Source organism: Thermobia domestica, chromosome 10 (assembly GCF_964235325.1).
Source record: "Thermobia domestica chromosome 10, izTheDome1.hap1.1, whole genome shotgun sequence".
Lineage (NCBI taxonomy): Eukaryota > Metazoa > Arthropoda > Insecta > Zygentoma > Lepismatidae > Thermobia > Thermobia domestica.
Window position 1 is genome coordinate 19,634,317 of NC_137463.1, and position 27,885 is coordinate 19,662,201.

Sequence of the window (27,885 nt, forward strand, 5' to 3'; positions counted from 1 at the left end):
TCTCTTCACCCCCGCTTCCTGAATTCTAATTCTAGTATTCTTTCTTGAGCAAGGCCCATTTAATGGGAGACTGATGTCTCGTGTAGGCTTCTTAACTATAACATCAGCAATAAAGAAAGTAGGGTTTAATTTGCACTAATTTTAGAACATTACGTTAATTATTAGCTAAATAATAATAATAATACGGAGCAAGCTTAGGCTAGTTGTTAGGATTTCTGCCTCGAAATTGGGTAATACCGGATTCGAATTCGGAGACCAGCCATCCTGATTGAGGATTTTCCTGGATTGTTCCTCATTTATACTGGGCAAATGCTAGGTTAGTACCTTGATCTAAGACTCTGGAGACCTTCCTTCCATTTCTTTTCCAATGTTGTTTTCATCTGTTGATTACTACATTGTAAAGTGGCCTCTGAGGATGTACCTGGCAGCTGATAGTAAATAAACAATAATGGCATAATATAGCTTCATGAAACGCCTTACAGTCCCGACAGATAGCTTAAATTTTAATATCAATTTCCTGACTTTTAAATACTATTTCCATATTGTTTTAGCTTTCAATTGTCTCATGTATGTTCCCACAGAGAATTGAACCTGAGATCACATGAACAAATGCGAATATGTTAAATATTTTTAAACATTTTAATATACAAAACACAAAACGCTTCAATGATACGATGCATGAATATGTTTTGGTTACGTCCTGCAATGTATGATTAAAGAAACCTAGAGGGTGAAGAAAAAACAACAGAAATCTCATTTTTATTTACTCCTTCAACAAACCCCCAACCTCAGAAGGGCAAGCCATAAGTTAGGTGATAAAGTCATACAACGAACACTTTTATTAATACTAATAATACTATACAACCATATCGCTCTCCTGAAATTCTCGTTTAAAAATCTACTGTTGTTCCACGCTAACCAGTCTATATTTTTTGTTGTACCTTCGAAGTGAAAGATATTCGTTATTACATTTGTTGATGTTGGACTCTAGTGAGTCAGAAACTACAATTAATAAAGAGTTTGTTTTGTCTAGTATTCCTGCGATTAGAAGGGCCGTATCTAAAAGATATTTCATTTGTATATGAGAAAATAGTAAAGTTTATTTTCTAAGAATAAAATAAGTATTTTCAATGTGAAGCTAACATTAAGTTTTGAAGAGGAGCTAAACAGGAGAATTAGTTACCATTTACATCAGTTTTCAGACAGTTCCCTATACTCTGAAATGGGAAGAAGTTAAACTTGGAAACATTTTACTAAAGAGACTTCGACAGAAAGTGCAAAATGTAAATATTGCAAGGTTAAAATAAAATAAAGAACAAAGGTAGCACAAACGTGTTGTGGAAACATTTAAAGCACAGCAACCTATTATATTAGTGAGTCCAAAAAAAATTTGACGAATTTTAGATATTCAATTTTATCATCACAATTTCAGATGTAGGTTTGGATACGAATCAAGATCTGAGATTCGAATTTTGAATCCAGACCCGAGATCCGGATCTGAGGTTCGGATCCGAAAATTTTTGGCCATCCCTAACTTAAATCTATGTAGAATATATTTTTTGAAAAAAAAATAATAAATAAAAGTCAATGATTTTAAATCTGAATTATTTGTAATACAAAATGTGAAATAATTGATTCGTTCTTAACTTACCGGACTCATGTAGTATGGTGTTCCAACTACTGTGCTAGCAAAAGACGCTTCGCTCTTAAGAACACGAGCTAATCCGAAGTCTCCTAATTTTATATTTCCGTCTTTGTCTAGGAAAAGATTTGCAGGTTTGATATCTCTATGCAAGATTACTTTCCTTGAAGAATGGAAGTGATTGTGACATGCCTGGAGAGCTTTCGACGTCTGATACAATATTTGCCAGATAAAACCTTCCTCCAAAAAGGTGTTGCATCTGTAATGGAAAACATGGAAATTATTAAAAGTAAAGAGACAATAAATCCTGAACCAAAGTATGTATGAGGAACAGTGGAGTATATGTCATGACTAGGCCAACCAACTTTATGCTTTATTTTTCTTTACATTACGCTTTATTATGCTTTTTCTTAAATAATGCATAATATGCTGTTTCTTAAATTATACTTCATTTTTACCCATTTCTATTACATATTTATTTTATTTTACTCATTTTTATTATACAAGCATTAAAAATGTATATGAAACTATTAATTTTTCTTACTAAAAGTTACATCAATACAACATATTACCTCATTTTGTGCTGTTTTCCTTAAGCGGTGTTTCGAAGGTGAAACATGTAACTGCACAGTAGACTTCTCATATTTAATGAATTCAGAACAAAGAGTGCAAAATATATTACCGCCTTCAACTTTGAAATGGTCAGTTGGTTGGGAATTCTCTTACTCTCTGAGATTGCGTATACTTTTGATCTTCGTATCTTTGAATAAGCACAACCAGTCTTGTCTGCCCTTTAACACAAAATGAGGAAACAAACCCTCCTGAGCGGAAGGTGTGGAGAGAGGAGAAATTCGAGCTTTTCATTGTTACGCGTAAAGGCAATTGGCAGTTGATTTCCATTGTTTGCGACAAGCCTTTGTTGATAATTTTTTTCTTTGGCACAAACAACAACGCTTTAATACAAACTACCCATAAATACCACAATATTGGAAGGAGAAGCATTTGCCATCCGGCAGGCATTATTATATATCAAAAAATATAAAATCACTAAATCTGTTATATGTTCAGATTCATTAAGTTTGTTAACAGCGTTAAAATCTACATATTGGAACAACTCTACAACGTGGACTTTTTTAAATATTAAATATCTTTATCTAACAATGACAAAGAATAACTACAAAATATATTTCACTTTTATTAAGGCTCATGTTAATATTGAAACAAATAGTAATATAGATAATGCTGCGAAAACTTCATGTCTAGAAGAAAAACCAATGAATATAAAATTATCACCTAGGAATTATTATAATTATATTAAAGAATTTCATAAGGAAGAGTTAATCAACTGGTATAATAAACAACAACTACTACCTGGAAAATTTTATTGGACAATTTCTACTCCTCTTCAAGACCAAATGAAAAAAAATATTAAAACCTGGGCTCGTAGATAAATCATAATTTATTGACAGCGGTATTAGTACATCGGTTTAAGACGGGAGTTATATAATCATTTTATTGTTTTTTTTTTTTTTTTTTTTTTTCATTTTCATTAATCATATCCTTATTATAATGTACACACTCACACAAAAAATACAGTGCAATGAAGGTGCCAAATGTGGATATATAACGAAGCATAAATAACTTAAATAAGGCAAGAAAATGATATATGGTAGGTTATCATGTGAATAGAATATAAAGTGAAAAATAAATAGGTACAAATGTGCAAGAAAACCAAAAATATATAACGTGAAGTAGACCTTGGTGAGTGAAAACAAAACTAAAGATAATGTAAATGTAATATGTGATGAAGTGTCACAACGTCACAAGTAGAAAGAAGTTAGACAGATGCACGGCTAAATCTTCTGTCCCAGGGCGACTCGGGACTAATGATTACAGGGGACGGCTCTTGTTAGTTGTGAAGATATCTGCGCTAAGATAGAAAAACATGAGAAATATAAACATGAACGATATAAATGGCGTAGATGTCACGTTCTTCCACTGTGAGGTTTGCACGCTAGACATATCGATATCACTGAGAGCATCGGACTGAAGAATGTTTAAAAACAGTGAATGGCCCATTTCAATGTGACATGTTATGTACCGAATAAAGAGCTGTGCAAGATGTTTTGTGATCTTTGGAAAGTGATGCATTCATACGTGACCCACGTAGGATATGGAAATTTAAGTCGGTGGAGTAGTCGAATAGCATGACGTTCCAATATACAAAGTTTCTCGTAGGAGGCAGAAACACAATAAAGCCGAATAAACTAATGAATATCAAAACTTCATGTATAGAAGCCAAGTCTACAAATGTTGTTATTAGCTGTTATATTATTTTTCTATCGTTATAGCAGTTTCATTGCATTTGAAAGTGTCTTACAACTTTCACAAAAAAACAAGTGCAATACTTAACGTTTGTATGAACTACCCTGCGTAGTTATATTTTTAATCAAAATTCCGTATCTGCGTATATAACTTCTGAATGTTCATTAATTAAATAAGAATGGTTACCATGCAACAACATACATTTCCTACTTGTTCTTCCTAATATGTCTGATAATGAACATGGTTATTGCTGCTGACTAAATCATAAAGTTATGTTAGAAAACTTGAGGAGAAAACTGTGAAACATGCTCAATAAAACTGAATACTGAAAGAGCTAAAACAATAGTGACTGAGATAAAGAAACCTATGACACAAGAATTTTAGGAATGATTAAAAAAAAAAAAAAAAAAAAAGTCAAAAGATTGCGATCTTGGTCAAGAATTTAGGAATGATCAAAAAAAAAAAAAAAGCATCAAAAGTTTATCTTGACCAATAATTAGTTATGAATCATAAGCCACAAAATTTTTGAAAGGTCCCTAAATCGAGGTTTCGTATTTTCTACGGAATAAGCACATCATACTGAGTTAAGTGATAGTTTAGGTTTGGCTATAGTATATGTAGTTCTCCAGACATGAGGCGTACAAGAAAAATTTTGATTGAAATATATTGGATATTTTGATCCAATAAAAATTGGAACAGATCAGTAGTTCTCGTTTAAGTCTAGATCTGAAATATGAATGGAAAATAGAATTTATGAAATGAACCATTGGAATGAAGAAAGCATATTTCGCTAATCATTGAAAACGAAAAACATCCATCAGTGTTTCAAGTATAATTTTGCACTGTACGTAGCTACAACGTGAATATTACGAAAGAGCAATTAAAAATTAATGGAAACGTTCGAAATGTAAGTACAGAGAAAAATAGATAAAATTAACTAAGTAGAATAGGAAATTGGTGAAGTGGGTTGCCAGATTTCCAGAACTTTACACGAAGTATCTAAATTTCAAATACATTTCAAATACAAATACACGAAGTACTAAATTCTATATGCTAGTGCTGGATAATTTATAATACATTGCGAGTCGGGACAATAAAAGAAACATACTTGAAAATCATTTTCCACTTTCCTTGCTCCTTTGAGTCGACGGTTCACTGAATGTCCTTAAGTTCATACACTTTTGAATCTTTGTTCTATTCTATATATTTTATTTCTTGTTTCATGTGTCTATACGCGAATTGGAGCTTTAACTACGAATATTTGGAAGTAAACCTACGAAGCTGCATTTTTCTAAAAATCAGCTCGGTATTCGCTTTGCAAAATAAGCTTAGTGACTGAAAAGGCTAAAGAAAATATTTTTTCAGTTCAAAGTCAAGTCCCGAGTTAGGTATGTTATGATGGTCAGGTACACTCTTCCTGAAGTGAAGAGAATTTTCTAGTTTTACGTCCAACAATTATATGCCATTTAGGCTACAGAAGAAGGATCATTAATGAAAGTGAATGACTATGATATAATCGGTGGAATGAAAATGTGTAAGGAAACGAGAAAACCCACTGGCATGAGAGTATTCATAACAAACTCGCCTGGTTTCGAACTAAGGATCCACAGTACTAGAAATAAGCGCTCTACCATTAAGTCACCGTGCCCCTACACTCTTTCTGTTTTGCATGGAGTTAAAAAATAAATAAATAAAATTTCTATTCACACCCAGCACTGATACATGCTACCTTTTAAAAATCTTGATCTTGAACCCTTACATGGGTTTTAAAACTATTATTATTAACAGGCAGTCTTATTAGCTAAGTCCCCTATTGCCCTTTATTTGTTGTAAGTTGAAATTGAGGTTAATCGCTGTTAAAAGGTATTACATCCACTTTATTTGTGACTTCCACTGTGTTCAATGAAAATCCTTAGCAGAATTTCAAATTGCTAGTACTTGTTTTGACATCTATAAGTGGCAGCAGTAATAATTGTAATTATATTTTTGCGGTTATAATTTATTTTGTGAAGATTTCCATATGTAGATTTACGGACATGTTTGATATATTTCTATAATTATATATATTTATATCGGGTGTTCTAAAAATGGCACCCAAGGACCCCAGAGTATTATTCTACGAGTCAAAATAAATAAAAAAAAAATGTTTATATGTATATACCTTTCGGGTCCTGGTCTGGAGATGTGAATTGCACAATATGGCAACGTCTCAGATAAAGAACATTATATTATATCTACCAACCCATCAAATAATTACATCGATTCTTGCCAGATGACAGTTAAAGTCAACAGACGTTGTCATGAGCACCACTTATTACCTTAACAATCGATGTAACTGTTTGATGGATGTGTAGAGCAAAGCTAATGGTTCTAAGTTAATATGCTGTGTTGCCACATAGTGAAATTTTGATTCCCTATAGCGGCTGAAGGAGGCTCCGGGGGTCATATCATCATAACATTTTTGCTTTATTTTGACCTGTAGAATAGTGCTCTGTGCTCCGTGGAAGCCATTTTTAGAACACCCAGCATATGTATTGAAGTTAATTCTTAATTACTATATCCCTGAGCTCTTTCGCTAGGTACTTCATCTGGGCACGAGTTTTTCGCGCTAAGAATTTAAAAATTCCGCGATTCGTTTTTCATATTTCGCGTTTTGTCGCATTTTCCAAATAAAGTTTCGCATTTTGTAGCTCTTGTGGAAAAGATATTTCGTAACATTTTTACAATTGTTCCTTTTATTCATAGATCACTACAGAAATAAACCATTAATTACTTAAAGAAAAAGACATTGAATATTTCACTTGACATTGTAAATTTCACTTATAGAAAACTTCACTTATATATATATATATATATATTAACCAAACTGAAGGAAAATCAGTAAACTAAACTTACTATGAGTAGAAAAGTTTTGCTGTCATCTGAAAACACATAGGCACAAATTACATTTAAGCATTGAACATAAGCACGTTACATGTTTCCACATTTTCCTCCTTCATTGTTGTACATTTGTCACTTATCACCAGTCCATGTCATTGACTAGCTAATTAAAACGGCTCCTTCCCATCCAGCTGCGATGGTGATAACTCACGCGCAATATGTTCCATATAGTCGTGTCCGAATCACCCAAAATGCACCGTTCATGCCACGTTCTACCGTTCCGTTAGCGGAAAACCGGTGTTTTTAAAGTAATGAAAACTTATTTTTAAGATTTCGCGTTATATCGCGTACTGTCACAAATTTCGCGCAATATTGCCGATTTCGCGTTTTATCGTGCAACGGAAACGAATGAAAATACATATAGAATATGATGAAGCGTCAAGAAACTAAAAACTACTTAATTCTGAGGCATTTCGTTTTTTCGCGCATTCCGAAAAACTCGTGCCTCTATATATAGTTGGATGTCATTTATTTGTAAGAATTCTATGATTGATTGAATTATATCCCAGTAATTCGTAGCCAATAAAATTTTTATTGAAAAATGTCCGTAACTCAATTGTCTGTAGATTTTATCTAGTATACATGATCTCTCTTTATTAGTTTTCCAACAAGCAAATATTATACGAGAAAACTAATCTTCTTGCACCAACGTAAGTTTGTATCTGATTTATGTATTTGACATAATTTATTTGGCGTTAAATTGGTGTTGAATAAAAGACGATAAAGTAGAAATACTTTATATCTGGTCCACGTATGCCTTATAAGCCATGATTTAGGCTTATTTATATCCATATAACACATGTTGATCTAAGTTGTTGTTAGTTATTTACAAGAATTATGTTTGTATTGTAACAAAAGGCTAAGCTTAAATTCTTTCCACTGTTGAGCCTGTATTATCGCGTAGCACCAACACTGTTTTCATTTAATGATTTTGCAGAAGTGGAAATGAAGCTTAAAATTATAGTTTAAATGGAATTAGCTGTACACTGACTTCTCTGTTCTGAAACATATAGTACCAACACTTGGTATGAAGAACAGTAATAATTGTGGTAAATTATGGAGCGCTTGTTTCGAGAAGCAGATGCACCAAACTTGATCAAAATATTGCAGTATATTCTCGCTATACCAGTCAGTAATGCGCATATCGAACGAGTGTCTAGTGTATTGAAAGCTCTATGATCAGATGATAGAATATCAACAGAACTTGCGATGGCCGAAATTTGTGTTCAGATGAAGGTGAAAATTGCCTTTTCTTTTTTCTTTCTTTTTTTCCCCTCAAAACGGCTGTGGAGAACGGACTATTCTTTAGCAGCGAGGAGCTCAAGGAAATATAACAACATGCCTTAAAGACATTGTTACAGAGATAAAGGTAGAGGTTAGCTACAATATTCATTGCTATAAAGCACAAATACTTTACCAATCTCGTATTGGTAATCTTAGTCTTTTCTCAGGAATGAATGCTTGACACAGAAGTAAGTTTTGTATTTGAGTTTAATAGTATTTCATTGAACAATTAGGAAACGTAGAGTGTTTAATGTAGTGTAGTAAATTTGTGTATGCAAGGAATATATTTTCTCCCACTAACCTGCTGATAATGACATAGATGGCTTCCCTCTTATGATTCTGGAAACGGCTCGTCCTTGTAAGTCGATCAATGAGACTAGACGCGAAGTCCACTGGATTCACTACTTATCCAGTGTAACAGAGAATAGAATAGATTGTAATTGAGAGTTACTTCCCAGAGGATAGAATGAGTTCAGAATTAGCGTTGCGGACTCGACTGTTTATCTCTGAAAGGTTAGGGTGTGGGACTGCTAGTTACGGGTGACTATACTACAAAAATGAAATGAAATATTTGAGTTTTACGTCTCACGGTAATGCTGGCTAGGCTAAAGGAGACGGTGATTATGAGAAATGAATGAAATGGTGGAATGAAGAAAGTGAGAGGAAACGGAAGAACCCCGAAGAAACTCACGCACACGGTGTTTGTCCACCACAAAGTTCACTTGGCGGGAGCTGGGATCGAACCCGGAACCCCATGCACCAGAAGTGAACGCTCTACCACTGAATCACCGCGGCTCGTGACTATACTAGGAAGTCCTTAGTTTATATACCATGGAAGAGGTAGTGTTGAAACATGGAAAAGTACTACTTGCGGTGTCTCAAATCCAAAATCTCGAGTGTGCAGAAAAATGACAAGTGTTTGAAAGAAATATGTTCATCAGCATGAATAACTAGCAAGTTTTTACAGTTTGTTACAATTCGTTGCATACACAGTTTTACATAAAACGGAAGTTACACAATGGAGACAAACAACACAATTCATATATATAGACATAACGCTATTTTTTTTCTTTTTTTTTCTTTTTTTTTCTTTTTTTTTTTTTTTTTTTTTTTGCGGCTTGTTTGGAATATTTAACAAGCGGATAGAAAAAACAAAACTACGAAATCTACGTAGGTGAAATAAAAAAAAAAAAAAAAAAGATTTCGATAAAATTAAAATATTGATTTCCATTTTTACATTCTACGACCACAATAATAAAGTAGATGTCAATAATCACGTTTTTAAATATATATATTTGTTTATTTAGTTTGGTACAGATATGTTGATACAATACGATACAAGATTCCAAGAATAACCATCCATTGCTGAGCGGTAGACGCTATATCGTTTGAAAACGGCCAGGAAGTATTTAGTCACGCGTCACTATGCCGAAGGGTGCAACATAAACACACGATTGCGTCAGACCGGAAATTCAGGGTCGGCCTACAAAAAGTGGCTTCTCGCATCACGTATTTTAGCACATGCCCCCACGGTGGTCTTGCGAATGTGAATGCAATGGACACAAGACAACCGTACACAGCAGCGACGGTTGAAAATATGTGCAATATGCTCACATCATGGGATGTGATTGCAGAACATGTGTAGTCTTCACGTCATACAGATTTTTCGAGGTTCTAAAATTTCGGTACAGCTTTGTACAGTCCTGAATTATTATCATTTCTGCATAATCACGTAATGAAGTGCTTCCCAACCTGTATGTCGCGACCGGAAGGGGTTTTACTTTGAACTAAAATTACAAATCGATAGAGAGAAATACAACACAGAACGCTAAATACATAAACGAATATTGTGTCCAAATGCGGATAAAACAATGTTCACAATAAATGAATGAATGAATCAGTTTCATGTCTACAACAGAAAAGTAGTTTATCATTTCCATCATTTATCATATAGAGGAAAAAAAATTGTAAACTATAAAATAACAAAACAATTTGTAAAGTACTCACCTTTTGCATTTATTTATTAAGGTTGCCAAATCCCCACCTTCACAGAATTCCATAATAATGTATAATGTTGTTGTTTCTTTATGTATTATTCTATCATAATACTTAACAATATTAGGGTGTTTCAGTTCTCGAAGCAGATTCACTTCGTAAACCAAAGACTGCAAAAAATAAATAAATAATAGAGAGCATTTTGCAGGATATTTCCAAGAAGAACTACAATACGTTTTTAATCTTATTATATAAAGCAAAATATTTGTTTGTCCAACACACAAATCCACACTATTTGCTTGATGTATTTCTAAAATAGCATATTTCTAGATAATTGCAGTTGGAAGACCGTAGGTTATTTAGATTTATATATAATTACAGGGGGTACGTGTGACGGACTCTTTTGTCACATTATTTATTGGGTTGGTCCATAAGTTTTTGCAGGTTGGTTTTTTTTTTTTTTTTTTTTTTTTTTTTTTTTTAAGTTTAGTTTTGAATGAAAAGTAAAATATGGCAATGAGTGTTGTTACTCGATAGGTCATTATGTGCTCTACAAAATGGTGTGTTCAAAGTTTTCTCTGCTGTTATACTTTCTGTTCTTTTCAGATCATTAAATTGGAGTGTCAACTCGATACAAAAGAGCATTTTCGACACCTGCTGCTGTTTGGGTCTAATCGAGGTGTCAAAGCCACAGAAGTTGTTCGAGAGATTTGTGAAGTTTATGGCAAAGAAGTAATGCCCCTTAGGACGGCTCAATATTGATTTAAGCGATTCAAAGACAGCAATTTCGACCTCAAAGACGTGCATCGCACCGGACACCCCATTCAGTTCGATGAGGAACGACAGAATCAGCTTATTCATGAAGGTCCATGGTAAACAACAAGAGAATGGGTAGAGATAAAGAAGTGCTCGCACAGTACTATAGAGCGTTATCTTCACTCGATGGGAGAAGTTCAAACGTTGGGCGCATGAGTTCCGCATGCTTTAATCGACAACAAAAAACAACGCGCCACGGTCGCCGCCGGTTTGCTTGCCCGTCGTCAGTCAACACGTGGACATAAACAGCGATTCCTCGCCATAAACGTCACAACTCTCTCGAACAACTTCTGTGGCTTTAGCACCTCGATTAAACCCAAACAGCAGCAGGTGTCGAAAATGCTCTTTTCTGTCGAGTTGACACTCCAATTTAATGACCTGAAAAGAACAGAAAGTATAACAGCATAAAAAACTTTGAACACACCATTTTGTAGAGCACATAATGACCTATCGAGTAACATAACACGCCTTGCCACAACATTTTATTTTTCATGCAAAATTTTCACTAAATAATAATAATAATAATAATAATAATAATAATAATAATAATAATAACACTTATAGGTCAACACAATATTTGTATCCCACTAATTATATTTGATTTTGGGACTCAATATGGCGGCTTTTCATAACTCAGTGGTAGTCTAGCTCGTTTTGGTCTTTGGTGATGCGCGCGGAGGATGTCTTCATTCTATTCATGGAGGATAGATGGCAGGAGAGAGGAAAAATATTCTTGAAACAGGGAGTAATTCAGGAAATATCTAAATTAATTATTTGGAACATAATAAACAAAACAAAAATTTATCATACAAACAATCCTGTTAATTTTGGTTATTATTCAATATACAACAACGAAATGAATTGATGGAATTTTCCATCATTGAGTTACCAATCATTGCGAGTATACAATTCGTCGTAACTTTCTGGCGCGATCAGCGGCTTAGTACTGCTGCAGACATCGTGAGGGATGGCACGTTTGTCAGTGAGTAGAAGAAAAGTGTCAAAATACTAAAACAAAATCCAGAGAAGCCATGCAATTAATTCTTCATCTTTTGTGAAAGCTATGTAAAGAGAGTGGGACAAGGACAGAAATAAGTGACATAAAAAAAAAAAAAAAGTTAAAATTTGGAGAAATGTCATTAGCAACGTTATAATCATTGTACCTCCCACCATGTGATCAAGACGTTGTCTACATATTATCATCCTTTAATGGACAATTGGTAATTCTGCATATTTACTGAGGTAACATTTTCTGTTTAATTATATTTATCACTGGATGGCTTCATATTGTTGCGATTACGGCGGATTCCACAAGTGATCACATGCTTTCAACAACGTAATAACTATGATCTACAGCCAGAGGGACTAAATTTCCTTGCTTTCTAGATAGTATTCTAACTTTCGGAATAACACTTAACCTCTTTAGAATAGAAACTACTTCTAGGAAAGTTTCTTACCCTCTCGGAATTCGTAACTCAACTGGACGTGATAATCTAGTTCTCGGAATAGTACAGTTTTATCAGCTATTGTTCTATAGTGACGTATACTCCGTGGGTAAATACACAGTTAAGACGCCATACCAGGTAAGATATTTTCCGCTTTTCAATTTTAGTGTAATAATTATGATGTTTGGTTATGTTATTTTGCCGGTACCGAATATGGATTCAATTATGTTACTTCAAGTTTCTCACTCCGCCCACCGGGTTAGCCTCATGACAGCGACAAATAATTCAGTAGCAAATCCAATATGTACCTGATAAATTAATTTGATACGAAATTTGTTACTTTACCATGTTACTTTCGGACTCTTCACGTGTAATTACGCGTATTTACTATGCCTATAAACAAAAATGCGTATGTTTAAGAAATAATTGGTTGCATGTGCTTAGATTGAGAATAACTCCACTCTGTCGTACACTAAACATTTCTATAGGCTCTTCTTTGTACCTTTCCTTGTTCGACTTAACATGTTTTAAAGATTGTGTTCTTCGTATATGTCTTGTAAGGTTGAGTTGATTTTGAGTTTAACGTCCTTCAGCAGCGAGGCTATATGAGACAGGACCTACTGATTAACGTGGAATCCGAACCACATGAGCTCCCGCCGGGAATATGTCTTTTAAGGGTACAGATTGACTTCACTATACTATGACTATGCCATTACTATTAACTATATATATATATATATATATATATATATATATATATATATATATATATAGAGAGAGAGAGAGAGAGAGAGAGAGAAAGCACAGATTATATCATCTAGGGAAATTGAGTGTCTATTGAAGTGAACATTGTATTTACAATATTATTTGTCGTCTTCTATCTACGGATCACAGTATAGTGACTATTGCGCCGTTGCAAAAATCTTGAAGCTATTAGTTAGCACTCTATTCACTGCAAGGTAATTGATTTGTTCTAGAGGTATTACAAGATCATAAAGTTCTAAATGTGAATTTGCCAGCTGACTATTTATTAGCATTTCACTGTGTATAAATTAGTCTTTCTGAAAGCGTAATTACGAGGTACACACCAAAAGTACATGCCACTTCCTTCTAATTTCCAAGAACCATGAAATACGGGGAACTAACCTGTGTCTATTTCTCAACAAATTCTCTCTCTTTATTGAAACACAGTTGTCATTGCTCCGTCCATTTTGTGTACCATGTGGCATAGTCATCTTTGGAGGTATGTTTCAGATATTGGAAAACAGCATTTCCTAAGGATGTCTACTGGCAAAATAGCGTCCAAGAAGAGAATACACTTGACGTTTGTGAACAACTAAAATACACTCCGGGCTAAATCTGGCGAGTAAGGTGGATGTAACAGAAGTTCAATATCGTGGTCAGTCAAGAACGAGGTCATAATATTAGAACGATGTGGCGGTATATTGTCCATGTAGAGGATGAAATTGCCATTTGTGATCGTTTATCAGTCAATTTTGGCAATAATTCTGTATCCCAAAGTGTACGAAAATACTCGCCCGTAATTGTATAACCTTTCGGAACAAGGTGGGACAGTATCACTCCCTGGGAACTCCAGAAGATAGCGTACAGCACCTTCTCATTTGGATACCACCTGACGAAATTTCTTGAGAGAGGGGAGGGATGAATCTGTGCTTCTGCTGTCTTTTTATTTCTGGATTGATGGATGATGTGATTCGTCCATCGTCAGAACACTTTCGAAGACATTACATCCTTCTCTTCTGAAGCGTGTCAAATTTGCAACAAACACTTCGAATCCTTCCCTCTCTTTGATCATCATTAACCACTCGTGGAACCAGGGAAAAGAAACTTTTTTTCGGGCCAGTTCGTTTGTAATTATTCGTTGTACTGTTCCTACTGTTAGCCCCAGTGTATCACAAATCGCCTGTATAGTGACATGCCTATCTTCCATGAAGAAATTATCAACACGAGTAATGTTAGCGTCAGTTGATGTTGTTTTTGGACTTCCAGACCTCTGCTCATCTTTCAGACTCCTTCGCCCCACTTTGAGCTCACGCACCCACTTCCTAACAGTGTTTTCTGCAGGAGCACTATTACCATACACACCCTCCATGAAAAAAATTTTAAAAAAAGTCTGTAAAAGTGAGGGAATATTAAGTACAGATCTTTATTTCTCAGAGCTCATTTCTCTTTTTGACTTATCCTGCTATTTGAAAGTTTTTTTTTTTTTTTTGTAAAAATTATATTTTTTATTGCAGAATTTCTCTATCTATGCAAATACTATATACAAATACATGCATAGTAGATGAGGAACCGCTCGTCAGGAAAAATATAGTTGCTCTTCTACATTGCATATAGCCCAGGAAATTTGTAAATTGTTAACTGGGAAACCTGGAAAAGTCAGGAAATTCGTTCTCGCCAAGTAAATGGGAATCCTACTTATTATAAGTCTAATTTTCTGTATTTTGAACACAATAAAACACTACTGTTAAACAATATTGTACATTAACGATATATTTAATATATCAGCATTCTGAATACATTCATATTGAATAAACGTATGCCATACTTTGGCCTATCTCTTTGATTATCTAAAAATAACGAACCTTATTTTTCTGTAGCATTTGAGTTTATGATTTAATTTGTTCTTTTCTCAAAGCTTGAAGTTATAACACCTTTCGGCGCTTCTCAAGCTTCTTTCTTTCTAAAACTAATTTTCTTTTTTTACATTCTTGTTTGTGACTCTGTCTTGATCATTTGAAATGTTTTTCACACCTTCTACGGGCAGCCACAGCATACATATTATATATATATATATATATATATATATATATATATATATATATATATATATATATATATATAAACCTCTTCTTTGAAATACAATTTCCTGACCTTCAAAGTCAGTGTAAACTACGTTCATTAAAAAAAAAAAAAAAAAAAAAAAAAAAAAACGCAGCATTTTTTCACCCTCCATTAAGTACCAATTTACAAGTACGTTTCTGCACGTTCGGATTTTTGTTCAGGACTTTCAAAACTCAAGATGTATTAATTTTACCAAATTTGATCTCAGCTCATTTGTGAGAAAACTATGTGGTTGTACTCAAAATTCCACAAATCATATCTTTGATAGCCTGTAGAATGAAAACTACCAGTTTCTAAGCTTTGTCTATTGAGATGGTTCAAGCCTTCAGAAACTGCAACTTAAAAATAAGACCTTAATTCATTTTCATAAGAAGACCGCATGATTCTTTAAGATGGTTTGTAAACAAATAATCTACTACCTGCTTTTGTTCTTCTGTCATGGATCCGTAATCTACAGCCTTCCAAACCAAAACCTCTCCAGTGAGTTTCTTTCGCACTTTATAACAAATTCCGAAGGAACCTTTGCCAATAACTTCTATTACTTCATAATCTTCTAGTTTTGCAGACATTGTGGCTTGCACGACAGGCAGTTTACCAGCTCTGTCCTAATAAAATGAGGGAAGATAAATGCTTAGAAAGTTACCAACACTTCGAACAACAAATAAATAAATTAAAATGAAAATCACATCATTTAGTTGGGACTTTAAGATTTGAAGTGAATGAACATTATTATGTTTCAATAAAATAATGTATTGAATCACCGCGCGTGCCCACCAGCTTCACCGCGCCATGTCTAGATAGCATTTGTGGTTTTTTGTAGCCATCTAGCACAGGTTGGTTTGTGTTTTTGCACTCTAGTTTTTACGCCTCGCATCCGGAAGTCGTATTTATACGCAAATCGTAAAAGAATTGTAAATTTTAAACAATTACTTCTAGTATCTCCCTTGAATTTTTGTCTATGCCAAGTGGGATATGTTTATGTCGCCAACGGAAACCTTTAGGGGAGAATATTACTGTAAGAATTATAGTTTTTCAACAATTCTTTCGGCTGATATTTAGTATCTCCCCCAATCTTGCACATATAAGATTTACAGTGTGTCACTTTACAAAATATAGCTGAGCTAGGGGCAGCTAGCGAAGAGAGTTAGAAGACCCCAACTTGTACTTCTACCTCTATCACAATTTAGACAAAAACAAGGTACTCGGTTCTGGAACCATGAAACCATTTGGGGGAGATACTAAATGCCATCCTTTCTTTCTAGTGGTATGACAAAAGTAAACCAGTACGAAAATTAATTCTGTAAAATTAAGGTTATTTTAGTGATTATCCAGTACGTTTTTGCAAAATATCTGCGGTGGGTGACATGACTAGTTCGGACAGGTGAATTTCAGGTTGGCCACCAGAAACAGGTCTAATTGTTGAAATTTTCTTGTCATAAATTATCTTCTTATGTTTCTGTAAAATATTTTCAGTGGGCGACTTAGCAATATCTCACTTTGTAAATGTGAAATTAAGGGTGACCAGCAGGATGCGCGCGGGTTGAGGGTGACGGCGGATTGTCAGTGTGCGCATAAAATAGTAAGTGCGAAGTTTACGCACCAATCTATGTTAGATGGCCACTAAAACTGTAAATTTTGTGTTTTTTACGTGCTTCTGGACCCCTTGTACTAAACATACACCTTTAATTTTACCGAATGCAGAAATTTGTTCTTTATAAATATGTCTCTATTGTGCCAAAAGTAAACCACCAGCACCTTAATTTTGGTGCTCCCTCAACTTCACCTGTCCCAAGTGGGGTATTGTAATACCGCCTATTGCAAATATTTTGCAGAAGCATAAAGTGATAATTTGTAAAATAATTTTGGTTTTTCAACATTCATTTTGAGTGGTGTTCCTAAACTTAACCTGCACGGAAAGGGGTGCTTAAAACTATACTAAAACAGTCAAGTAGTGAACGTTCTCACGTCTTAACGCACCATTTTCCTACTCAATTCGATAGACAAAATTCATTATTGAGAGTCTGACATGCAAATGTGCGTAAAATCATCAAATTTACGCACTGAAAATGTTTAATACGACACGGCAATTAAAAATCCCACAGAAGTAAATGTGTCAATTACCGCTCACTTTTTTGTATGCAGTTGAGTGTTTCTTTTACTAATTTATGCATTGGTGAATTTCATTTACTGAGATAAATATCGTATATTATTTCATGATCCTATCTAGATCAAATCTAGGCAGCAATCATCGAGGCATATCGGTGCTTCAGATCTCCAATCTTTGATGCATTTTCCTGTTTTGAAAATTCAAAACTAGCCAATATTATTAAAATATTCCAACTTCACATTGCATATTGGATTTCACCTGGGGCCCAAAATTAAATTTTCTAGACTCTTTCTCACTGTCACTGAATGTCAAAATTAAACAGCTGTTTATTTTAAATGAAATAAACCAAACAAGTTAAAGTTGTAACGATGTTAATTACCGTTACCTGTCATTCTGGTAGTCTGCTACAAGAACTTATTCAAACATAATATGTGTTAAATTTATGCTCTAGATTCATAATTTTGTGTTTGTGGTTTTAACGGTTCACTTTTCTCTTCCATTTTGTAGTAACTACAAAATATACACAATACCAAACTTTTCAAAATGCGCTGTACACAAACAAAATAGAAAAAGTAAGCAATGTTGCTAATAAAATTGTTTTCTTCAACTAGATTATGAGTAAAAAAATATCTAAAAACCACCGAAAGAACCAGATTTTATTTTGTAGTTCATTATCGAGAATGATAATGTTTTACTTCGTTTTTATGGTTTTAAATGTTTTCTTAAAGTCATTCTGGACTGCTATTTTTTTTTTAGCGAATGCTCAAATAATTAGTACAGATTGATAATATGCTTGTGCGCCAAGAAAACGATAATGCATCCAAGGGCGCCGAACCTGTGAGGCCGGTGGGCCTGGCCCCCCTCAAAGCTCATGCGGGCCTCATATATTTTTATATATATTTTTATTGTTATACTGTATATATTGTTGTATGTACTTTTTTTTTTTTGAATGGGCTCCCCCAAAGTTACAGAGAAATCGGAGCCGTTGTATGCATCCAAAAACACACATCGGTGTTCTTTCAGAAAAAAAAAATGTTCCAGGGCCCACACTTAGTATTCAGAGCGCACTGCTGGTACTATTCTATTTATTATTATATTATGAATGTATTATTTTGTTCTCCTGCTGAGGGCAATGCTCCGCCAAAATCATGTCTGAAAGAAACACGGCAAAACATTAATATCTAATGCAAGTTAGTACACTTATTAATACGTGCTTTAGCTAACTGCAGAAGCTATTAATCTAACTACAGTAGCTTACGTTAGAACAGTTAAGAAAGGTAGAGTGTCGTAGATTAATACGAGACTACGAGTGTACTACTAACTAACTCTATCGCCTATGGAACCCGGAGGTTCAATGCCGCGTTCACAAAAGCTCTCCACTGACTTCTATCCTTAGCTAACTGCATCCAGTTTCTACTTTGTATTCCAATTTCTGCGAGATCCATCTTAATATTGTCCTCCCATCTGCGCCTAGGTCTTCCTAATGGTCGTTTTCCGATTGGTCTTCTAGTCAAGACTTTGAAAGCGTTTCTACTCTCTTCCATTCTAGCTACATGACCCGCTCACCTAAGCCTCCTAGACTTGACGACTCTAACAATGTTGGGTAAACCATATAAATTATGTAGTTCCTCGTTATGAAGTTTCCGCCATTCCCCATTCCCGTTCCTCTTGGGTCCGAATATTCGTCTCAGGATCTTGTTCTCAAATACTTTCAGTCTATGTTCTACGAGTGTACTACACTTTTCTAAAATAAAGCAAATGCCAAAATAAGTGTTTGAATGAAAAAATAAAATTTATAGAAAAAAAATTATACTTTATATTGCGGAAATTGTAATACTATTATTTTTTAAAATTGATTTTGGTCAGATTTTATTTTTTAATTAAAGCAAGGAATTTCAAAAGCTATACTGAACGGCATTAAGATAAAGTGTATTGTTAAATGAAAAGCATATAATGAAGAGTAACTTGATATTAAATATTTTTTAAAAAAATAATTTTCAACTAGCAAATATTTTAAAACAAGTAAGTTCCTCACTACAAATTAAAACTTTAATTTACCAGCTAAAAGAGACTAGATTTAGTTGGAAAAGAACTAAATATCGGCTAGTTCCAATATAGTTTGAACTTGTTTCCGTTGCTGTCAATGCGCCTTTTCTTCAAGAGACATTTTTTATTACACACTCAGAAACGAGGATAGAATGATCTGAAACTTGAGAAGTCTGGAGGCTGACTTACTAGCAACAAATCAACAAAGGGAAGAAAAGACAAAAGACAGAGCGAAAGCCATGAGAAATGTAAGCGATAAAGTGGAATACTTTTAGTATTGTTCACGATAGGGGACACTGTTTGTATCTCGTTTCGTCTCGATAACGAGACGACAAAGGATTTTATAAGGAGGCCTCAAATGTCGTTAGCACCATCGTTAGCACATATACTTTAGTTCTTACCATCAAGGCTGAGACCTGCACGGTCGAATTTTTGAGCCCAAACAGAAGCTCAACCCGGGTAGTGATGTAAACTTGCTCGGCTCAGTTCAACGGAGCGAAGTGCTAGAGCTGCATGGTTGGGATGAGCTATCGATTCGCCCCAACTGAGCTATCAGCTCTGTTTGTCTCGGTTTGGATGAGCCATCGGCTTAGATCGGCTCACCCAGGCCAACAACCCTAAGCCCGAGCCGAGCAGTTTTGAACATGTTTGGCCAGCGCCCTATAACTTTTAACAATATTTGGCCTTAGCCAAATCCTTGCTTCTCCGGAACTCAAATCCAGAATCTCGTGAACGATGGCCATGCCTCCTAGACTTCACGACTACCGAGGTCGGCAGTCAATTAGTTTTTAGTATTCAGATAGAAACCACCTATATTTCATGTTTATACACGGTGTTGTTGTTATAATAATAATAATAATAATAATAATAATAATAATAATAATAATAATAATAATAATAATAATAATAATAATAATAATAATAATAATAATAATAATAATAATAATAAGTTGTAGTAACAGTAGTCTCATTGATAATAATTACACTGTCTGTGTAGGATAGTTGAAGAGAGTACTTGAAACTACATAAAATTTAGCTCCATTTGGCTCGTTCTGGCTCGACTCGACTCGAAACTCGACCTGAATTCGAATCGAGTTGGAGGAAATTTTTCGAGTCGAGTCGAGTTTCAAAGAAAACTCGCTCGAAGTCGCTCGTGGCCATCCCTTCAGCCTTCTTATTCGATAGAAAAGGTGGTTTTCAGACTGGTGTTATTAGAGCACTGAAGCTGCAACCAACATTCTGGCAACACTGACCTGACAAGTGAAGATCAATGCAGTGTGAATTTTGCAGCGGAGTAGCGGGTCGAGTTTTGGGGAGAGAGGGCCTTCATCAAGCAGTTAATTGAAAACGGTTGAATACGATGATGATATATTTATTCATTGCTTGGACCCCCCAATATTTTGTTCAAGTCGACGTCTATGGTTATACGCACACTGATGTGCAGAATTTCGTTCAGTAATTGCTGTTATAATAAGAATATAACTGCTTGTAATTTACTCCATGCACAAATCCTGCGGAGGATGGGTTGTTTGTTAGAAAATTAAATTAGCTTCTTCCATCTGATATTTTAGTTGTTTTAAACATGTCCAACCAGCATCGAAAAAAAAAAACACGTTTAAAACAATTTGTTTAAAACGTTTAAAACAAACTGAATAAAACAACAGCCCTCGTTTTAAACATGTTTTAAACATTTTGTTTTAAACATATCAACCCTGGATATACGTCTGCCACTACTACTGCGTCTTCCATGTTTTCAGTAAGAACTTTTTCTTATTGTTTCTCGAAAAGTTCATATAGTAAAAACAGGAAATGACGTTACTTTTGTTTGAATCGATGTGCACCCAGGGAAATATCTGGAACCAAATGAGCACAAATTTCAATGTTCGACCTTACAGAAATTGTTGTGGAAAACTTATAGGTAATACTAAAGGCTGATTGAGGTTCCGAAAGTTCAAAGGTGGGGAGAATCTGAACATTGATAATTGAGAGGTTTCTTCTGTAGACGTTGATGGTGATGATGACCTGGTACGAAGATTTGAATTTCCATAGTCAGTTTCAGGTTGTAACCAATCAGCTGAACTATCATTTGAATTATTTTTTCTCTTCTTTTCTCCAATAATGGCACTACTTTGGCTTGTGTGCTGTCTTCCTTTCTTTGTCTTTTAACAAATTTATCCATTTCAAACAATAAAACAACACGAAACAAAAACAACAGATGAAAAACTTCTGATCAATGTTATATTCACAAGCTGTCTAAACAACGTTACTGTTTGCGCTTTCTTGGAAGAGTAAAGATAAATCTCAAGGCAGAAATATTTGAAACTGAGCATAACAAGTTTGAGTTAGTAGTGGAGTTAGTAAGTACTAAGTGGAGTTAGAAATATTTTTGCCTTGGAAACAAGCTTAGGTCTTTCAGAAAGCGGTAGCTGTACAAAATAAAAAGGCGCACTAAGTACTGCATACTTTGAATTAGAATATACTCCACCTTATGCAGATTCGTTTTGACGTATAATTAGCGTCATACTAAAGGTATGACTACTGCAGGAAATATATGTTAGACGAACCCTTTAGTATGGCACTATTCATGCGTCAGAACGACTCTGCACTAGGCCCACTATGTTTATAAAGGATCTATATTTTAAAATTCTCTTTTTGCTGTAAAGGAATCATTAATTGATAATCGACTTTCCCTTGCTAGTATTTTATCATTTTTGCCGAGATATTTGAGGAAGAGGCCCTGCTATGCATTTTTCTGGGGCAAATCCCTCCAAGAAAATTTTTGAGGGGTGGTGTCCCCTTCTCTCCCCGGCTGGCACGCCTGTGCATATGCAAACGATAGGGATACCATACCCAGGGACAAGGGCGCCGATCCTGGGGGGCCCGGGCCTCCCAAAGCTCATGTGGGCCCCATGTATTTTTACGAATATGTATTTTTACATTTATTTTTATTGTTACATGTATTGTCATATGTAGTTTTTATGAATGGGCCCCTCCATAGTTACAGAGAAATCGGCGCCCTTGCCCCGGGAACTATTGCTTTTATTAGTTTATTTAACAGTGTTTTGCATTATTTACCTCACTTTTTACATTTTGGGGTACTTTCAGACTCTGCAATAAAATATATGAAACAGTAGAGGGCCAAGAGACTTCCTAAAGACAATCATGATACCGATGGCTAAGAAATCGTACTCAAAGGGATGTGAAGATTATGCTGTTAGTCTCATACAGGTCCGCAACCAGCCACAGAGGTTTGGGGGGGCATGAATATGTTATTGGGTCAAGTCATTAAAAATTCTCTTACAAATAGCTAAATTGTTTTTTTTTTTTTTTTTTTTTTGTATTGATGTGAGTGGTGAAGTAAAATTAGGTATTTATGCTAGGTGGGTTAATGAAGATCTCTATCCTCATGAAAGTTCTCTTGGGTTCTAAGTATATCAGAAAACTACTGGTGAGTTTATAGCTTCAATTATTCTGGTTCCGATGGTGAGACTCCTGCTTCCCATTGCTGAACTCAGAGGATAAACTTATGATGGTGCTCGAAATATGAGAGGTGCAAACATTGGTGTTCAAATAGCAATCGCTTGCTTTGTACGTATATTGTGGAGCTCACTATGCTAATCTTGTGATTAAGGATGTCTGCAGTATGTCAGAAATAGGAGAAACTCGTTGCAATGAGTGCATGAAAACTAGGCGGACTATTTTCACTAGTCACTTCCACTAAGGTCAAGATTTTCTGCTCTGATCGATGCTAATGCTAGTGGTCTCGTCTCGAACATTATAAATATTAAACTCTTGTGTCGCACTAGGTGAATTTGTAGACTCAGTCAAATAACGGGAGTATTTGAACATTATAAAAAAAAAAATACTGTCTACGTTGGAAGAGATGAAGGCTTAAGGAATTGTCAACACACCTTCAGGATTAGCAGCTACGTTTTTGCGGCTTTTTGAAGAAGGATCTACGTTTCTTGGACTCATAATGGCTAGAGATATTATCAACAGATTGGAACTTCTAAACAGGACACTTCAAGACTAATTTTCAGTGTCAAAATGGGAAACAATGCACGGATGAAGACGAACTTGAGTAATATGATCAGTCACTGATCTTCAATTCATTGTACTGTCATGAAGCCTACAAATCAATATCATCTCCCGGGAAATCAAATTAATTTTAATAAATTTTGTCAACAGTACCATAAATATTATTTTTCATGAAGCTGGAATAGAATCTGTTACCCATCATTGATAGGATTTATCCCAAATTGCAAAACTTTAATTCATGTCCTCTGACATTTTGAAAATTTGGGGAGGGGTCCAATGCCATCAGCCTCCTTTAAATTCATATGCCTATAATGTTGAGTGAAAAGGTACTGTCCCATCCCCCCAAAACATTTTTGGTGAGCAAGCCTATGATATATGAATCAACTTGTAGAAAAAAAGCGATCGGTACTGCAATCGGTCACTTCCAGTACACATTACCTAGTTTTCTTTCCGTGGTGGGGTACATCCAGTGGTGCTATTCAACCGGTTCGCTAGAATCGGTTGTTAAAATATTTTGAGTTCGCAGAACCGTTTGTTATACCCAGACATAAACTCAGATATCAAGAATGAAAACTGGGATTATATGAGTAAAGTAGTAAGGGTTATTTCTATTTGAAACACATACACAAAAATTATCAACAATTGTTGATCCATTGCTGGATGAAGATCTTTCCAATACTGTTTGACAACCTCCTATCTTAGACAATTCGTTTCCTAGATATTCCCAGTGCTACATAATTTCGTCTCATCACCTTGTATTAGGATGCTGTGTAGGTCACTACTTGTCACTTATGGTGCTCAGTAAAATATTTTTGTCTACCTTGTATCGTTTAGTTCCTATCTACTATATATATAGTAGTGACTGGGACAGTTTTCGCCACTCATGAATATTCATGAATGGCGATATTTTTGATATTGTAAGATTTCGTAATGATATATTTTAGGATATGTTGTAGTTATATTCACGGGTGGTCGACAGTTTGAATAATTGATACACCTTCCTCCGCATATGAATGATCTTGTAAATGATAGAGAAGAAATACGATAATATATGCAGTTCTAAATTGCGAAGCTTACGAGGTTGTATATGGGAAGAGAATAATAAACGATTTCCGTTGTTAGAATGGTTAAGAAATGCTAATGTGACAAGCAGAATATAAAAAAGACCTTTAGAAAATGAAATATGCAGATCACATACGTATAAAAAGTTAATATATTGTTGTTTCATTTAAATGCATGACATTTAACACGGTAGCGGATGTTGGTCGTTGGAGAATATTGTGAAATTTTGGTCGTTGGAATGGGGGAAAGAAAATCCAGGAATTTTCCAAATTGCTCTCAAGATTATTATCGTTGGAATAGGGGAAGGAATATTCTGGAAGTTTCGAGGTTGGTCTCAAGGTTATTAGAGTTATATAAATACCGATTCATTTGCATGATCCGTTGGTGACCACCAATGTCACCAATTTTCCGTTTTGGTGACATTTCCTGGCCGCCTCGCCCACCTGATCTTTCATGTGCAGACTTTTTCCTTTGGGGCTACCTGAAGCAAGAAGTGTTCCGAACACGTTGTGCCACCATTCCTGAGTTGAAGAATCTCATCAGAACTGCCGACGGCAATGTCCTAGGGAATACGTTACGCCGAGTTATGGAAAGCTTCCAACCCCGCCTAGATGAAAGTGTTGTGCAGAGGAGGCATCATTTGACAGGAGTCATATTTAAAAAGTACTTCAAACAATGGACAATGACTTACACATTAGTAAATGGCATACCTTTAACTATTTATTGACATAAGAGGTAATAAATAAATTACAGTTACTGCCTGATGGTGTGTTTTTAATATCCTACTATGAACGCTGCAGCACCATGTAAATACCAATTTTTTTTAATTTTATATTTTTATTTCTCCATAAAATATTTGTTTCTTACAATAATTTTAAGGTTACAATGAAAACATTAAACTTGCTATGCTCTTAGTAAGGGTTGTGGATCGCTCATTTTTCCACCAATAATTCAATGTTAGTAATATGTATTATCCGGTAATAGAACTGAAAAAACGAAGGTTGATACATATAAGAAATGTACTGTAAATAATAGCGAAATACCATGTCCAATACGACAATCAAACAGAATTAGAAATCCTCCTTTTAAACTCAGTAATGGTGATTTTTTATGTGTAACATTGCACAAATAGATAGTAAATATCAGAATCAAGGTACGAATTGGAACAAATTAAAACTTAATTTGAACACTAAAAATCAACAAAACACGTCAATATGTGAAAATATGGATCAGCCTCCAAAGTGATACGATAATAAAATTCCTACTAATAAAAATAACCCACTTACACTCTTTCATCAAAATACACAAGGTTTTAATACAGATAAACAACTCCAATTAACAGTACAGTTACATGATTTGCACAGAGATGTTGATATTATATGTATAACAGAACATTGGCATAGAGATGACGAGATTGACTATATTGCAATTCCAAACTTTACCTGTGCAGCAAGATATTGTAGAACTAATTTATCAAGAGGTGGATCATGTATTTTTGTTAAGAATGAAATGAAAGTAAAAAAGTGTATTATGTTTGAAAAACTTAATGAAGAAAGACAGTTTGAATGTTGTACAATAGAGATACCTTTGCAAAAAATATGTATTATTTGTGTGTATAGGACGCCCGATAGTAACATTGAAATATTTATCAATAAGATAGATAAAATTTTGGCGTATTTTCATGTTAAAAAATACTTTCCAATTATTGTAGGTGATTTGAATGTAAATTTTCTAAGTGAAAAACTCAATGAAAGCTTTGAATCTTTACTTCAAACACAACTTAAATCCCACAATTAAATTACCTACAAGAATAACAAAAAAACTCAGTATCTAACATTGACCAGATTTTAGTAAATCCATTAGTCATGAATTATGATTCAGAAGTTTTAAATACAGGTTTTTCAGATCATGAAGCACAAATTGTAAAAGTAAACATTTTAAAACAAACACCTGCAACTATAGAGAAATCCAATGAAACACCTATAATAACGAGATGTTTTAGTTCAAATAATATTAGTTATTTTGATTATTTGCTTAGCTTAGAGACGTGGGATGATATTTATGAACTAACCGACGTGAATGACGTATATGAGAAAATATATGATACTGTAAAACATAGTTTTGAAGTAGCATTTCCAATTAAAAATAATTTTAGTAAAATAAAGAAGAAAAACATAAAATGGATTACACCTGAAATCTTAAAAGCAAACATGGTAAACATACAACTAAATAAAACTAGGAAGCGTTACCCTACCGGGATGAATGAATTAATTTACAGAAAACCCAAAACTAGTTATAAAAAATTGTTGAAGATAGCGAAACAAAATTATAACAGTAGGAAAATTCTTCAGTCACACAATAAAACAAAGGCAATGTGGAAAATAATTAAAGAAGAGCTCAACATGCAAATACGTAGTACCCATATAAATAGCATAATTTATGAGGGCGTGAACATGACAAATCCAAAGGACATAGCAACGTCTTTTAATAAATATTTCACAAATGTAGGGCAAACTCTTATTAAAAACAAAGGAACTAGTAAAACTAACTTATCGGAACTTAAAATTAAAAAAATGTGATAAATCTATATTCTTGAAACCAGTAACAGAGAGTGAAATAATCATCATAATAAAACAAATGAAAAATTCGAATTCGGCTGGGTCGGACGAATTATCTAACAATTTGTAAAAAGTTGTTACAAATATTTAGTTAAACCATTATGTTATCTCTCAAATATTTCAATCGCCACAGGAACCTTTCCTGATAAACTAAAGATTGCTAAAGTTAAACCTTTGCACAAAAAAGGTAAACACAATGAAACAGAAAACTATAGACCGATATCATTGCTACCCATTATAGGTAAAATTCTGGAAAAAATAATGTTCAATCGGGTTATGGATTTCATTAATAAATATTCTATTATATCCAACACACAACATGGTTTCTTGAAAGGTAAATCTACTGAGACAGCAATTTTTCATACATACTATTCCGAATATGTGATACGAGATAGCCAGTCTTACTAGACCATGACAAACCATGCAAGTGGTTTGTAAACCAATCGATTTGGTTTTGGCAACCTATTGGTAAATCGTTAAATTCACATGGTACTTATACCAAACAATGGAAATTTAATGTATCATCACACACAGTAAGACAAAATTCACGTATCACAATGTGATTCGAGGAAATCTTAAATCCCTGTATGTCTATAATATAATTTTATGGCAAACTGAAATTTCACAGAAACGCCTCATTATAACTGGAATAAGTTGTCCAATAAATTCAGTACTTTTAAACATTCACCAGTTTTAACATAA

At 34.4% G+C, this 27,885-nt stretch overlaps 1 protein-coding gene across 2 annotated transcripts in view; it reads right to left on the bottom strand.

Annotated features, from left to right (window-relative positions):
• Nek2 (serine/threonine-protein kinase Nek2) overlaps window positions 1-17,990 on the bottom strand; it is a 30,931-nt gene extending 12,941 nt beyond the window's left edge. The window contains exons 1-4 of one of the 2 annotated variants that reach the window (XM_081727853.1): window positions 17,799-17,990; window positions 15,732-15,917; window positions 10,199-10,356; window positions 1,652-1,901 (exon numbers count right to left, since the gene is read on the bottom strand). In XM_081727853.1, coding sequence (XP_081583979.1) covers window positions 1,652-1,901; window positions 10,199-10,356; window positions 15,732-15,881 — 558 coding nt within the window. In that variant the 5' untranslated portion in view covers window positions 15,882-15,917; window positions 17,799-17,990. The remainder of the gene's footprint in view (window positions 1-1,651; window positions 1,902-10,198; window positions 10,357-15,731; window positions 15,918-17,798) is intronic. The other variant, XM_081727852.1, reaches the window with a different exon arrangement.
• Between the last annotated feature and the right edge of the window lie 9,895 nt (window positions 17,991-27,885).